At 42.0% G+C, this 14,323-nt stretch overlaps 5 protein-coding genes across 5 annotated transcripts; 4 read left to right on the top strand and 1 right to left on the bottom strand.

Moving 5' to 3' along the window:
* Positions 1-416, top strand: LOC108146228 (drosomycin). Its single transcript, XM_017272152.2, has one exon. It carries the CDS (start codon positions 60-62, stop codon positions 270-272), a length of 213 nt encoding a protein of 70 aa, XP_017127641.1. The 5' UTR covers positions 1-59; the 3' UTR covers positions 273-416.
* A 621-nt stretch (positions 417-1,037) lies between these two features.
* LOC108146227 (YTH domain-containing protein 1) lies at positions 1,038-5,883 on the bottom strand. Its single transcript, XM_017272151.2, has 3 exons — positions 5,726-5,883; positions 4,651-5,565; positions 1,038-3,938 (listed from the first exon to the last, which is right to left on the bottom strand). Exons 1-3 carry the CDS (start codon positions 5,739-5,741, stop codon positions 2,668-2,670), a joined length of 2,202 nt encoding a protein of 733 aa, XP_017127640.1. The 5' UTR covers positions 5,742-5,883; the 3' UTR covers positions 1,038-2,667.
* Positions 5,884-6,139: 256 nt separating this feature from the next.
* On the top strand, positions 6,140-8,940 carry LOC108146392 (cell division control protein 48 homolog E). Its single transcript, XM_017272388.2, has 3 exons — positions 6,140-7,078; positions 7,139-7,939; positions 7,998-8,940. The coding sequence occupies exons 1-3, from the start codon at positions 6,223-6,225 to the stop codon at positions 8,492-8,494; spliced, it is 2,154 nt and encodes a 717-aa protein (XP_017127877.1). The 5' UTR covers positions 6,140-6,222; the 3' UTR covers positions 8,495-8,940.
* Positions 8,941-9,044: 104 nt separating this feature from the next.
* Positions 9,045-10,313, top strand: LOC108146393 (brain protein I3). Its single transcript, XM_017272389.2, has 2 exons — positions 9,045-9,239; positions 9,293-10,313. The coding sequence occupies exons 1-2, from the start codon at positions 9,167-9,169 to the stop codon at positions 9,592-9,594; spliced, it is 375 nt and encodes a 124-aa protein (XP_017127878.1). The 5' UTR covers positions 9,045-9,166; the 3' UTR covers positions 9,595-10,313.
* An 812-nt stretch (positions 10,314-11,125) lies between these two features.
* On the top strand, positions 11,126-13,967 carry LOC108145665 (iduronate 2-sulfatase). Its single transcript, XM_017271218.2, has 4 exons — positions 11,126-11,419; positions 11,794-12,814; positions 12,867-13,040; positions 13,695-13,967. The coding sequence occupies exons 1-4, from the start codon at positions 11,213-11,215 to the stop codon at positions 13,832-13,834; spliced, it is 1,542 nt and encodes a 513-aa protein (XP_017126707.1). The 5' UTR covers positions 11,126-11,212; the 3' UTR covers positions 13,835-13,967.
* The last annotated feature ends 356 nt before the right edge of the window (positions 13,968-14,323 follow it).

Below are 14,323 nucleotides of genomic sequence, written 5' to 3'. Positions count from 1 at the left end.
CTACAAACCATAAGTCGCTGATATTTCAACAAAAAACATTTCCCGAGAACTGTGCCAAGATGATGCAGATCAAGTACTTGTTCGCCCTCTTCGCCGTCCTGATGCTGGTGGTCCTGGGATCCCAGCAAGCCGATGCCGACTGTCTGTCCGGAAAATATAGGGGTCCCTGTGCCGTCTGGGACAATGAGACCTGCCGTCGTGTGTGCAGGGAGGAAGGACGAGGCACTGGACACTGCAGCCCCAGCCTCAAGTGCTGGTGCGAAGGATGTTAAGTCCTCGGTAATATTCTATAAAATACCTTCAGCAACACAATATTATACGCTGCAATTATGAACGCCTAATAAAAAACCCAATGTACATTAATGCACCACTTCTTGTAATTAAAAAAAAAATAAATAGCTACCTGGATTTAAAAACTTGATTTTCTAAATATTTTGAACATTATTTCATAGCAAAATCTAAAAAAAAATAATTTAGAACCTATTAAAAAAAAAACAATTTGGAACCTATTTAGGAGTTGCCATTGTACATTTTAAAAACTTATCGCCCAGCGCAAATTGCCTCGAGTGACAAACATTCCACATTTATTACAAAATTTGCTGACGAAATAAGTTTGGAGCCTTCATATGCGTTTAAAAGTTGGCTAGGTAATGATTATTTGCCTTACTTTACAGATAAAGTTAAGTCATTTAAAACCAAGTTTAAATGAATGTCGCTTCTTGGTTATTAAAAAAAATGGAATATTCTACCGGAAACTTTAATTCCAAAAACTGTGTAAACAAATACTTAAAGATTATAGTCATTAGTACAACTTCGAGTTTGCAGTCATTATTAGATTATATAATTTTCATAAATATTGTTTACACCTAACAAATTAATTTTTATAAAACATCTAAATAGCTTCGACACATTACATTAAATTTTAAATGAGTAAAACTTAATATCAAGTAAATAAATTATAGCTGTCTCGTTAAATTAAAATCTTGAACACTTTATATAAGTTCCTCTTTGGCACCCCAATAAAGTACAATGTTGGATTATATTTTAAATCAGTCTTGAGTTTTTATTTGACATCTGTCCTTATAAAAGTCTCTCTCCTAATCCTTTTTGTAATGAGGAGCTTTCCAACTGCATTCGGTGTCCAAAGAGATGTCCAGATCCTGCAAAGAAACAGAACAAACTCCCTAGGTCGGTCCGGCAAAGTGTTTGAGTGTTTGTCGGCGGTCAAAGCTCCGTGAAAAGCGTGAAAATGTGGCAGTCATTGAGTGGAATCGATGGTGGGGAATTCGGTGACCAACTACAGTGGGTCAAACAGTTCGATTTGCTACGGTTTGGATTTCTATAGGGCCAAAGGAAGCCAGAGATCGAACTCCGGGCCAAAATGTAGGCGGATGTGTGTCTGTTTCTGGGATACACAGTTGCGCTCAAAATAATAGTAGTTTTTTAGCTTATGGAAATAGCATCGAAAATAGTTTGGAAGCAAATATGGAAAATCTTTTATATATAACATTTTCGTGAAGCTAGTACTTTAAACTAAATGGGACAAATATAAAAATACGCATTAACAAGAAAAAGGTAAAATATTAAAATATTGAAAAAAAATGTTTTTAAAATTGTTAACCTAAAAAATAAATTATATATTAAAAACTTCTTTACCAATAGAAAAGTGTACATAAGCAAGGATTTTCTTAAATTGGTATAAAATCATTTTCTATTGAAAAGTGATTTTTAAGGATTTAATAACAGTTTCAACTAAAATTGCATTTTTATTAAGTAAGTAATCATTATGAAAAACTAAAAGAAAGTTGTTCTATGACTTTGAGCACTTTACATTGTCCCACTACTATTATTTTAAGCGCAGCTGTACATATATAAATATGGTCTTCTGTCGGCAAGACATGTAAGTGTGTTAAAAATGATTGCATTAGTTTTATACACTACGTATAAGGAAGCTTATAGATCGGATCGAAACGACTGGACCCTCGTCTCTGAAGGTAGGTAGCAGTGAGATTATTACTCATAATCCCCATTTAGAGCCAGGCTCTATTTAGGTCTTTGAAAGTCATTGATTTTGGGCTGCTTTTGCTGCTTGTCCAACTCTCGTTTTGGAACTTTAAGGGCTTTTGGGGGGTGTTGGAGAATATGAGGGGCTTTGTGTTTGGGGTTTGGCACACACGATACACACATCACTGATTTTGATCACTGATCTCATGTTAACTTAAGTTCGTTCATTGTGTTGTTGGTTGGTCGTCTCTTTAAAGTCTCTTTCTCTCGCTCTTTGGATATTTCTTTTTGGTTTTGGTTTTGGGTAAATAAAGTTCACATTTTCTCTCTTTCATTTTGTATTTTTTTTTATGTGGTTTAAAATATTTAATTATTTTGAAATTTGCTTAAGTCGTAAGTTTATGTTTAAATCATAGTGTTGTGGGTGGTGGGGGTGTTTTGAGGTGAGCGGGATAGAGAAAGATTGGGACAGAGAGTTGTTGTATCGACTCTAGACGATAGCCGGTTTTCATATAGGTCTAGGATTTTGCAGCGGTTTTATCATACTTTAACTTTTTCGCTTATACCGTAAACGCATTCAATATTTTCACACACGCGAGAGGATTAGGATTACACTTTCCGATTCTGATTCTAGCGATTGCCAGCAGGAGCACGATCTCAAGCCTAGCGCCTGTTGTCCCGATAGCTTCGTTGGCCACCGCCTCCGCCACGTTCACGATACGGTCGCGAATCCCGCGAAGTTCCACTGCGATTCCCGTACTCCCGTCGACGAGCGCCCGCGGATCCATTGTTTCCGTCCCGATTGCGATAGCCACCGGGTCCACCCATGCCGCCGGCGGATCCTCCACCTCCTCCCATGCTTCCGCCTTGCGCTGCCGCCTGGGATCCAGCTGCTCCACCTGCTCCTCCATTGCTACCGCCATTGGCCGGACCGCCGTAGACGGGAAAGCCCGGCGGTGGCACTGTGGGCAGGCCGGCGTTCTTCCAGGCGGCAAACTCCTCGTAACTGGGCGCCTTATCGAAGCCCGGCGGTGGCGGCCGCTGGGGAGGCGGATAATCTGGCAGGGGCGGTGCACCCGGTCCATCGTAGTACCGCACCGGTGGCGGCAGTTGCTCGTACATGGCGGCCGCTGCTCCCGGTGGCAGGGCACCAGCCGCTCCCGCGCCACCAGCTCCCGGCATGGGCAGCTGGGCAAATGGAGGAACAAAGGGCAACGGCGGCAACTGGCCGTGCATGTTGCGCATGTAGTCCGCCACGTAAGCCTCAGCGGCTGCAGCCGACGACATGTAGCGCTCCCACGATGGCATGGCCATGTCGCCGGGTCCGCCTGGTGGTGCTCCACCTGCTCCACTGACCATCTGGCGGTAGGGAGAACCGCTGCGCTTGAAGCCACCGCCCGGCGGAAGGCCCATGCCATGATGATGACGATACGGCCGATGGTGCGTTGGTCCGTGGTAGCTCCGCTTGTGACGCATCGGACCCAGGTGGTCGTGACTGGCGCCCCGGCCTCCACCACGTCCGCCGCCGCCTCCTCCTCCTCCTCCGCCGCCATGTCCCCTGGAGGACAGACTCCTCGGCGGCTTGTAGATCACATGGATGCCCTTTTCCCGCATCACGCGGGCCGTTTCCTTGGATTTCTTGAGTATTGGTGTGAGTTCGATCTGCTCATCCTCGGGAAAGAGGCGGCAGAGTTCGCCACCGATCTTGGGCTCAATCTCCTGGCCGTCGCGACCGATCTTCACCGGCTTGCCCTCGTTCCAGGTGTTGTGCAGATGCAGGGTGGCGTTGAAGGACAGCTCCTTGCGGCAAATCCAGTCCAGCTCGATGACGCCGCCCAGCGCCTTGGGCGAAATGCTCGGCGGGAGCACCCAGGCCACCTGGGGGATGTCCCGTCGGGAGGGGGCCGACATCCGGGCAAAACCTGCAAATTTACCTGCAAGCAGAACAATATTAAAATGACGGTTGTATTGGAATTGAATAAAGCTAACTAAATTAAATATAAGAATATCATTAAAAGCAATACTTTAGCATTAAGTAAGCAGTTTAGTTTTGAAAATATGGTAGTTTCTGCTGGCTTATTAAAACAAATACAAAAATTAAGTTAAAAGCTAAGGAGAAAAAGCTTATTTTTTGTATTACAAGGAAGCAGGTTAATAAATAATGGTTTATATAAAGATTGAAAAAAAATTAGAATCATATTTTCCCTTAACAGTAAATTTACTTTGTATCAGTATAGTTAAACCATTTATAAAAATAGCTTAGGGTAAAGCATTATCCACAAGTTACAGGAAATGTGTTAACTTTGCTTAACAAATTAAGCTGCTGTTGTGCTTTTCTATATCATTATAACCCGCTTTAAAATAGTTTTAATAACTACACTTTAAAGAAAAGAAGCTAAGAAGTTTAAAAAGTTTTAAAGTAGATAGAGAATATTTAATTTCAGCATTTATGTAAAGATTTAAGGGAAAAATAAAAAAATTGTATGTTAATTATAATAAATTATACGACTTTCCTCAACAAAGTGGGCTAGTATCACCCTATATCTTTATAATTTAAGCCATTATATAAAGGGAAACATTTGGAAACGTTGGTCACTTGTTACAAAGTAAGCTTATCTCCCTACACCATTACAACTTGTAACCTACCACTCTCATTAACTGAGAAGATAAGCAGCACATTTCTGGCCTCTTTGAAGGCCTGGTTAAGATTGGCGTCGTTTTGCGGCAGAGTGGCCCACACGCTCTTGCTTTTGGACAGCTGGACGTTGTCGCTGTTGTTGGACTTGATGAGAAAGAATCGCGTGTCGCGGAACAGATAGTTCAGCTTGGTCATGTAGTCGTAGCCCTTCTGCGAGTGTGACTGACCAACAGAATCCTTCTCCGGCGTGGAGCTCTTAGAACTGGGCTTCCCGCGACCATTGCCACCGCCGCCTCCATTTCCTCCGTTTCTTTTATGCTGTGTGCCCGAATCCGAGTCGGAGGACTCGCTATCTGACTCCAGGGCGGGAAGAGCTGGTTTCTCATCCTCGGCCTCGCTAAGATCACTCTTGTGGCCGCCGGAATCGTTGGCATTGGAGTTGGTTTTCTTGCTCGCCCGCGACTTCTTTGCCGGCGGTTGGCGTTCCTCGGCTGGCGGGGATTTGGCCTTCACCTTATCGGAGGAGGACTCGGAGGAGGCAGAAGCCTTCTTGGATTCACTGCCAGTGCGCTTCTTTTTCTTGCCACCATTCAGCTCCTCGGGAGTGGGCTCCCGTTTGCCTTTGCTTTTGGATGACGCCTTGGAAGACGGTTTGGCCACCACCGCGGGTTGAGGACTCTCCTTCGACTGCTTCTTGGTCGTCTTCCGCTTGCTACTGCCCACCAACGAGGAAGTGGCGGTGCTGACCGAACTGATGCTCGGTTCCGAGTCCGAGGAATCCCCTGCATTGGACTCGGAAGCCTCACTCCTTGTGTTGAACTCAAAGTCCTGGAGCTCCTCGGCGATGTCCGCTTCGTTCTCGTCCAGGCCCAGGTGCACTGCATCCAAGTCAGCCATTTCGCGCATCGACAGAGTTTGTTTACCTGTTTCGGATGTCGCAAATTAAGGGAATCCACAAAAGTCCCAGGATTCAATGGAGCACCCACGCACACATACACAAACCAAGAAAAATATAGAGAAAAAACGCCGATCGATCGGCCAGGTGAGAAATGGTCGGTAAAATCCGGTTAAATCAACACTCACTGGCTGCTCTTGGCATTACTTGCGTGGACACCGGTGTAGCGCCACTTATTATCCACTTTTCACCGCAATAAACGGGCTTTAGAACGCGAAATTACACCTATTTTACAAGGTTTTACAGACAAATTCTGCGTCACAGCGGCGATAAATTGGCGATGGCGTCAGAAGAGTACGACTATATGTTTGAAAAGCGGCGACTATCGCGGCAACTACCGCGACTATCGATAGGCGGATGCGGCTAAGTGAAGAAAATAGCTGAAAATAGCTAGATTTTGTAACAACTATTAACCGGTTCTTTTTATCCTTACTAATGGTTTTGATTTTGGTTTATTATTTGATAAATTCAATAACTCAATAAATAGTGTGTGGTTTTAATTAATAAAAAGCTTTTTATTATATGATATATTATTATTCCCGTCAAAAAAGTCTGATTTAGCTAGAAAACAGCAAAGAAAACTGAACCGCACAGCCGATTAAGTTATCGAAGCGAGGTAAACAAAATGCATCAACGGCAGTTGGATTTTCCGGCTTTTCCGCTTTCCCTGCTGGACGACAGCGATCTCGAGCTACAGAGATGCTATGTGCCAACTGGGGAGGATCCACCAGGTTCAGAATGGTCTCGCTGCAATCTTTCCGATGGCAACTACGCAGTATGTTTGGTTACTCCGCGTGCCGGCAGTGAAACTTGTTGCTTCTTGGATGGAGTAGTCACATCCTCTTCAAGATTTATACTCACCAATCAGCGATTGGTGCTCCTGGAGCCACTAAAACTGGTACCCTGCCCAGAGAGGATACCGTGCGTGGTAAGTGTAACCCAGGAACTGCTCCAGCGTCCTCAGGTTTCTCTGGAGGATCTGGAGGATGATGTGAGGGTGTTTCTGCGCCACCTGAAGCTAACCAAGGGGTGCTCCGTGCAACACAGACGACTGGCCCAGTTGGGCATCGCCAGTGTGGAGATATTTGATGCTCCTGGAGTTGCGGATGATGAATGCTTCGAAGTAGCCCGAGATGTTGAACTGCTCCTTTTGGACACCCGTCTGGAAATGCCCTATCCTTTGGTTTCCACCTCTAAGTTCCTGCTACACAGCTTTGAGCAGGCCATGGAGGATTTGGAGCAGCTGCTGGAATTTGCCAAAAGCGGTTACTCGCTGAGATTTCCCACCACATCGTTGGTTGTGGGACCTGTGGGCAGCGGAAAAAGTCGTCTCCTTGGAGAGTTCGTGCGCCGCCATAGCTGTAATTGTTTCTACATCACAGCCAGCCAGGTGCTGCGCTCCTACCCAGGAGAAACGGAAGAGGAACTAAGGAGGATCTTTCAATCTGCTGAAACTTTCAAGGAGCAGATGCGTCCTTTACGTAAATAACTTCTACATATATGTACATATATACATTTCTAACCTGTTTTACCAATTTCAGTGCCCATTGTGATACTCATTGAGGATCTGGAACTGCTCTGCCCCTCGACGAGTTCTGCTGACCCCAAAAACTCTGGAAATTCCCTGCGCATCTCCGCTCAGCTGTACAAACTGATAGATGCACTGCCTCAGGGAATTATTTGTGTGGCCACCTCGGGATCCCCAGACTCCCTGCATGAACATGCGCGCAGACGTTTTCTGCGGGAGATATCCATTGAGATGCCCAGCGAGGAGCAACGCAGACAGCTCGTGGAACAACTCTGTCAACAACATCAGCTGGAAATCACGGAGCATATACTCGATCACATGGCCAGACACACACAGGGCTATGTGATGGCGGATCTAACGCTCCTCCTGCGCCGCGTGCAGCAGGAACTGCTGACAAAAGAGGACTCCAATGTGGAGCAAGTCTTCCGCCAGTCGCTGCTCCGAACTCAGCCAAGTGCCTCGCGAGCCACAGATGTGCGGGTGTCCAAAATGTCGGCTGGTTTCGAGGTTATCGGAGGAATGGAATCCCTGAAACGCACCTTGCAGGTCTCCGTTTTAGCGGGCTTAAGGCAGAGTGCCGCCTTCGCGCGCTTTGGACTGACTCTGCCCAAGGGAGTGCTGCTCTATGGACCTCCGGGATGTGCCAAGACCACCATTGCCAAGTGCTTGGCCAAGGAGGCTAACATGACCTTCATTGCCACCTCTGCGGCGGAAGTTTACTCGCCCTATGTGGGCTGTGCCGAAAGATTTATTTCGAGAATATTTGATACGGCGCGAAAGAATGCGCCTTGTCTTATATTTCTGGATGAGATTGGTAGGAGTATAATTAATCCCTTAAGGCAAACATCACCATTAATCTCTCTATTTTATAGATTCCCTGGTTGGCAGAAGGACAGTTTCGAGTGGCGGAGGTGGTGGCCAAGTTCAGCTGAGGATTCTCTCCACGCTGCTCACCGAAATGGATGGCATTGTGGGTGGTGGCAATCAGCAGCACATACTGGTGGTGGCGGCCACCAATCGTCCCGATATGATTGACGACGCCTTGATGCGACCCGGTCGCTTCGACAAGCTCATCCATGTCCCAGCCCCAGATGTGGAATCTCGTTTGGCGCTGTTGCAACTACACGCCCAGAGGATGCCCTTTAATGGGAATGTGGATCTCGTGCAAATTGCTTCCCTCACTGAACGTTATTCAGGAGCGGATCTGTGTAATCTCTGCAATGAAGCTGCCATTGAGGCTTTCCAGCGCGATTTTGAGGCCACCGCAATTGAGAGGCAGGACTTTGAGAAGGTTTTGGCCAAGCAGAAATCCTCGCTCACGCAAAGTCAAATAGATGGCTACTATAAGTTTGCTTATAGGTTTTTGTAAGGAAAACTCTTTTTGGAAGCTAAAGGTAATCCTAGAGTTATTTTCAAAATTCCTTGACAATCAATTCTTCAATTCTGATTTTAAAATGGAATTTATTGCTAACTCTTCATTTTAAACTGGAATTTATTGTTAATTCTTTTTAAATTGAGATGCTTTTATTTATGCAATTTGAAGGAATTTGGTCCATGTACATATTGATTATCTAAGTTTTCTCTCAGTTAATCCACTGTAATCCACTGCTATCTTTGCAAATTTATACAGGTACTTCTTTAATTTATATTTGCAAATTTACCTAATTCACAATTTTGAGATGGACTTAAGACATAAAATATTATATGAATAATTTTTATAAAAATGTTAAAATGCAACTTAAGTAAATATTTTCTAAGCTTTGTTAATGCAATACAAGTTATCCAGAATCAATATAAATATTTTTGTAAAACGAATTTTTATGACCAATTTAAATGAATGTTTTAATCGATAAGTTCGCGGTATATATTCGATTGCAGTTATCGCTTATCAGCTGTTGCAGCGATAACTCACAGCGGTCTTAACAAAACAAAGGAAAAAAGGGGAAAAATTAACGCAATTAAGTTAAGCGTAGTTAAAAAACCTAGATAATCGTCAAAACACAGAAGTGAGTCACGGAAAAAGCTTTTTGGCCACATTACAATGGCAGATATCCCCAAAGATGCACAATTGCCGCCGAGCTACGAGGAAGTAATGAATACCACCTCCTCGCAAGGTAAGAAAATAAACATTGATAAATATGAAAGTACAACCCCGGATTTATTCCAGATTCCCGGTTGATTGTGGGCGTACATCATGGAGCACCCACTGCTCCGCCCCCGAACTTGCACATGCCCACTTATGGAGCTTTCGAGACGACGCCGGTTAGTGTGGTGATTCAGCCCCCTCCGGTGGCTATGCCCACGGAGATCATCGTGATTGGAGGATGTCCGGCCTGCCGGATTGGCTATCTGGAGGACACCTATTCCGCCTGCGGCCTGGTCTGCGCCATCTTCTTCTTCCCCCTGGGAATCCTCTGCTGCTTGGCCATGAAAGAGAAACGCTGCTCCAACTGCGGAACGGTCTTCTAGAGGAGATTACCCAAACAAATCACTTGAAAATACAAACCCCTTCGCCTTCGGGACAGGATTACCTAATAACCAACTGCGAAACGGTCTTCTAGAGGAGATTTTACACAAGTACACCTAAAAATAAAATTCCCTTGGCTTTTAGGAATTTGTGGAGGAGTCACCCCCAAAAATCACTCGAAAATACATACCCTTGGTTTTTGGAACGTTTTCTAGAGAAGACAGGGTTTTCTTGAAAAGATTCCCCAAAAAAATCAGCTAAAAATCAATATTCCCTATACTTTCAGTGCCGCCACCTGTGACTATTCCTTTATGGGGACTGTTTTTTTTATGATATCACAAGTTTTAATACTTTTGTTATTGTTAATCATTAGCTCACAAATCATTAAATATTATGTGTAAATATTAATCATGGCTGTTTGTGGTGTGCCCCCGATTTCCAGTCACTGTCCGGCGATTTCATATAAAGAGAACGGTCATGTACAGTGTAACTTGCCTAAATCGGACCCTAAAATTGTATCTTATAGACATTTAATAAAACAAAATCGTGATTAGGCATAAAAAAAGAGTGTGCAATAAGCATAAGATTTAAATCAGAAAAAAATGTATTTTATTAAAAGCAGAACAGCTATGTTCTTAGATTTTGCATGCCAAGGTTTTGATTAATTAAATTGTATTTTCAAAAGATAAATAAAAATTATATATATTATTAAAATTGTAAATAACTAAACTAAAAATTGGGTGGGAAGAATGAAAATGTACTATAACTTTTGTAAATATGTTTTGTAGTAAGATTTGAGTGTGCAAATTCCACTGATAAAAGTTCTTGTGATAGTGCTTTTACTGTACTTTTTATATGGTACACTGTAAGCGCGCTTCCGTTAAATTCAATTGAAATATAATGGAGGGCGGTTGTGAATTACGCCCGCGTCCGTATTTTCAATGTTCTTTGCACTTTGCCGCGTAAAACTGTAAACAAGTGGAGTGCTTCAAAAGTAGGGAGAAACGATCCGGAGATACCTTGTTAAAATATTTAAAACAAACGAAAATATTATACTGTCATATTAATAAATGCTTGAAATTATAGCTATAAACACATTTCTATTCAATGTGTAAATTTAAAACAAATTTAAATTTAAACGTAAAAGTGATATTTTTAAATATTATAAATATTTTAATATTTGCTTTTAATTATGTAAATTTTTATAAAGCTTATTAAATTAATTCCTTTTAAAACTAAAAAAATTGGAAAATTTGTTTTTCAATATGATATTTATATTAAAAACACCTTAAAGTTATCCTTCGGAAGTTTTATTCTAAATTGTTAAAAAACATTGTTTATATAAATAAATTAACTTGTTTTCCATGATGAAATTTATAAATTAATTTTCATTGAGCCTTCCTTAATATAATATTTTTTATATTGATAGTTATCTTAAATTCTTGTGAATTAAAATTGTTTTAAAATCTTAAAAAATGGTATAAAAATAGATAACCTTAAGAATATATACCCCTCTTTTAGATTTCATGGGCACAGGGTAGCACAACAATTTCGCCGGCATCCACATCCGCCGTGTCGGCATCTTCGAGTCAACAGTCGCGAAATTCCTTTGCCGTGGACATGACCAGTGCTCGTCTCCTGTTCTCGTTGCTGATTCCATCGATTCTGGCGGAGGCAGTTGCTCCTCCACGACGACCCAATGTGGTGATGGTGATCTTCGATGATCTGCGTCCAGTGATGGGCGTTTATGGAGATCCGCTGGCCAGCACTCCGTATCTGGATGCCTTTGCCCGGGGAAGTCATGTGTTTACAAGGACGTATAGTCAGGTGAGGATCGAGGGTTGGGTATTGTAATCCAGATTAACTGATAATCATCAATCTATACTTTATAAAAACGATAGGAATCTGAAATAATTAGTATTGCTTTTAATTTTAAAATTATTTCCAATTATACTAACACTACAATCTTACCTATAAAATTCATTGAATATATATTTTTATAGCATTCGAGTAAAAGAAAGAAAGAAAAAACATTCGCAGTATAATTGTTTTAGATCATGCTTTATTTTTTATTTTACATTAGTGTTATTTATTTACAATTTAAATTTAAATAAATTACTAAAAAGCCTTACAATAAATTGTAATATAATTTTTATTTGTACTATCCTATCACTACAATCGTATCTATAAAACACTCTCAGCAATCTCTGTGTGCACCCAGTCGAAATTCCCTGCTCACGGGTCGACGTCCGGATACCCTACATCTTTACGACTTCTACAGTTACTGGCGTACTTTTACCGGAAACTTTACCACTCTGCCGCAGTACTTCAAGGAGCATGGATATTACACGTACAGTTGTGGGAAAGTATTCCATCCTGGCCTCTCATCGAACAACACGGATGACTATCCGCTGAGTTGGTCAGCTCCGGCTTTTCGTCCTCGCACGGAGCAGTTTATGAATTCCCCGGTGTGTCCCGATAGGGAGGGCATTCTCCGGAAGAATCTCATTTGTCCGGTGGAGCTGCAAACGCAACCGTACAAGACATTGCCGGACATTGAGTCCGTGGCGGAGGCTTTGCGGTTTGTGGGGTCTCGGAAGACTAACAATCGTGAGCCCTTTTTCCTGGCCATGGGTTTCCATAAGCCACATATAAATTTCCGCTTTCCGCGGCAATTCCTCTCAAGATTTAAACTTTCCCAATTTTTCAATTACACGGAGGACAGTATGAAACCACCGGATATGCCGGCAGTGGCGTGGAATCCCTACACAGATGTTCGTGCCAGGGATGACTTCAAGCACTCGAATATATCCTTTCCCTATGGACCGATTTTCAGGCATCAGGCCGCCCAAATAAGACAGGGTTATTATGCCTCGGTGGCCTATGTGGATGATCTGTTTGGCAAGCTAATGGGAGGATTGGATTTGGATAATACGGTGGTGGTTGTCCTAGGAGACCATGGTTGGTCTTTGGGCGAACATGCCGAATGGGCCAAGTACAGCAACTTCGAGGTGGCCCTCAGGGTTCCACTGATCATCAGGAGTCCGCAGTTTCCACTCTCGCAAACGAAGTACCATCATGACATCACCGAACTTCTGGATGTCTTCCCCACTTTGGTGGATCTGGCCGGGCTGCCCAAGTTACCCAGCTGTCAGGACTCCCAGGAATTGACCTGCGGCGAGGGCAAAAGTCTATACCACCAGCTAATGGGTTTGGGCACAGGTATATATACTTTTAAAAATGTCTTTATAACTGATATATTATTATGTTCTAGTTGATGACCATGTGGCCCTCAGTCAGTATCCCCGCCCGGGAATGTTGCCCACAAAGCACCCGAACAGCGACAAGCCCAAGCTGCGAAATATCAAAATCATGGGTTATAGCCTCAGAACTGATATTTATAGGTATACCTTGTGGGTGAGATTCCATGCCCAAAACTTTAGCAGAGGTGAGTGTTGGTACAAAATAAAAACAGCTTTGCATTTATTTACTTTTAAGTATATTTTAAAGGTATTTTTCCAAATAAAGTAAATAAACTGATGCAAAACTAGTAAAAATTATGTAAGGAGCTATTGAATCTTAAATGTTATATATTTTTAAATTAAATATAAAATCATAATATTAGGTAAAATGCATATGACTTTGAATATATGTTATATTAATTTGCAGAAATATTATTGAAAATGGGTACTATTTCTGTTATAATATTATATTTTAGTTTAGTATGGTTGAAATTTGAATCAAATTTTAAAGTCTGTTTCAAAAATAGTAAAGTGATATATTTAAAAATATGTCAATTTTTGATAAACGACCCAATACAAAAAAAAAAAACGCAAATCAAAGCTTTTAGTTGTTTCTTAAACACAATAATAATAATTTAAAATGTTATAATTCTTAAGCAAAAAACCACAATTAGAAAAGTTTTTGTTGTTCAAATATTTTACAGTTGTTATTATATTTACAACAAAACCTTTGAAGGTCAGAGGCCTATTTTAAAAATGAACTTTAAACTCAATCTTTGTTAAATTTTAAATTTGACAAAATTTATTTACTTCTCACATTCTTTTTCTTTATTTATAAAAATTGTCAATTGTTTTTTTAGACTGGTACGATGTGTATGGCGAGGAGTTGTACGACCATCGATTGGATTCTGGAGAGGATCTGAACCTGGTGCCCCTGCCCGAGTTCGATGATGTGCGCCAACGACTGCGCCGGCGTCTGATGGAGCTCGTTGGCAGCTAGTGGAGATCGGAGATCGCAGATCGCAGATCAGGGATCCCTCCCTTCCGAATCCCTCTGATTTTAAATACATTCATAAGCAATAAAGGCAGCGCGACAAACGATCTCGAGACGGCGAAATATCTTGTCGCCATAATTGGAATTTAATACTTCCGGTTGGGCAACAACATTTTGCGAGACGCCCAGACATGCTGCATATTTTTCGCTGTAATTTCTGCGATGCCCCCTTCTTTTGGAGACCACCTCCCTGCTCCCCACATTTCCAGCTCACCAGATCTCCTCAATAACAAGAAAGGAAGCAAACTTTGACAATCCAAAATTTATATACCCTAGCTGCTATTAAACAAATTGAACATTCTACATTTCGATTTTTAAGCTAAGATTGTCCCTTACATTTTTTTCAAAGATTATTTTAACAGCTGATTTTATTAAAATTTAAACTTTTTTTCTGAAATAGTAAAATAACTATATGTCCAATTAGATTTGTATAAA

The sequence above is a fragment of the Drosophila elegans genome, unplaced genomic scaffold (assembly GCF_018152505.1).
Source record: "Drosophila elegans isolate 14027-0461.03 unplaced genomic scaffold, ASM1815250v1 contig_208, whole genome shotgun sequence".
NCBI classification, from domain to species: domain Eukaryota; kingdom Metazoa; phylum Arthropoda; class Insecta; order Diptera; family Drosophilidae; genus Drosophila; species Drosophila elegans.
This window is presented reverse-complemented; position numbering and strand designations above follow the sequence as displayed.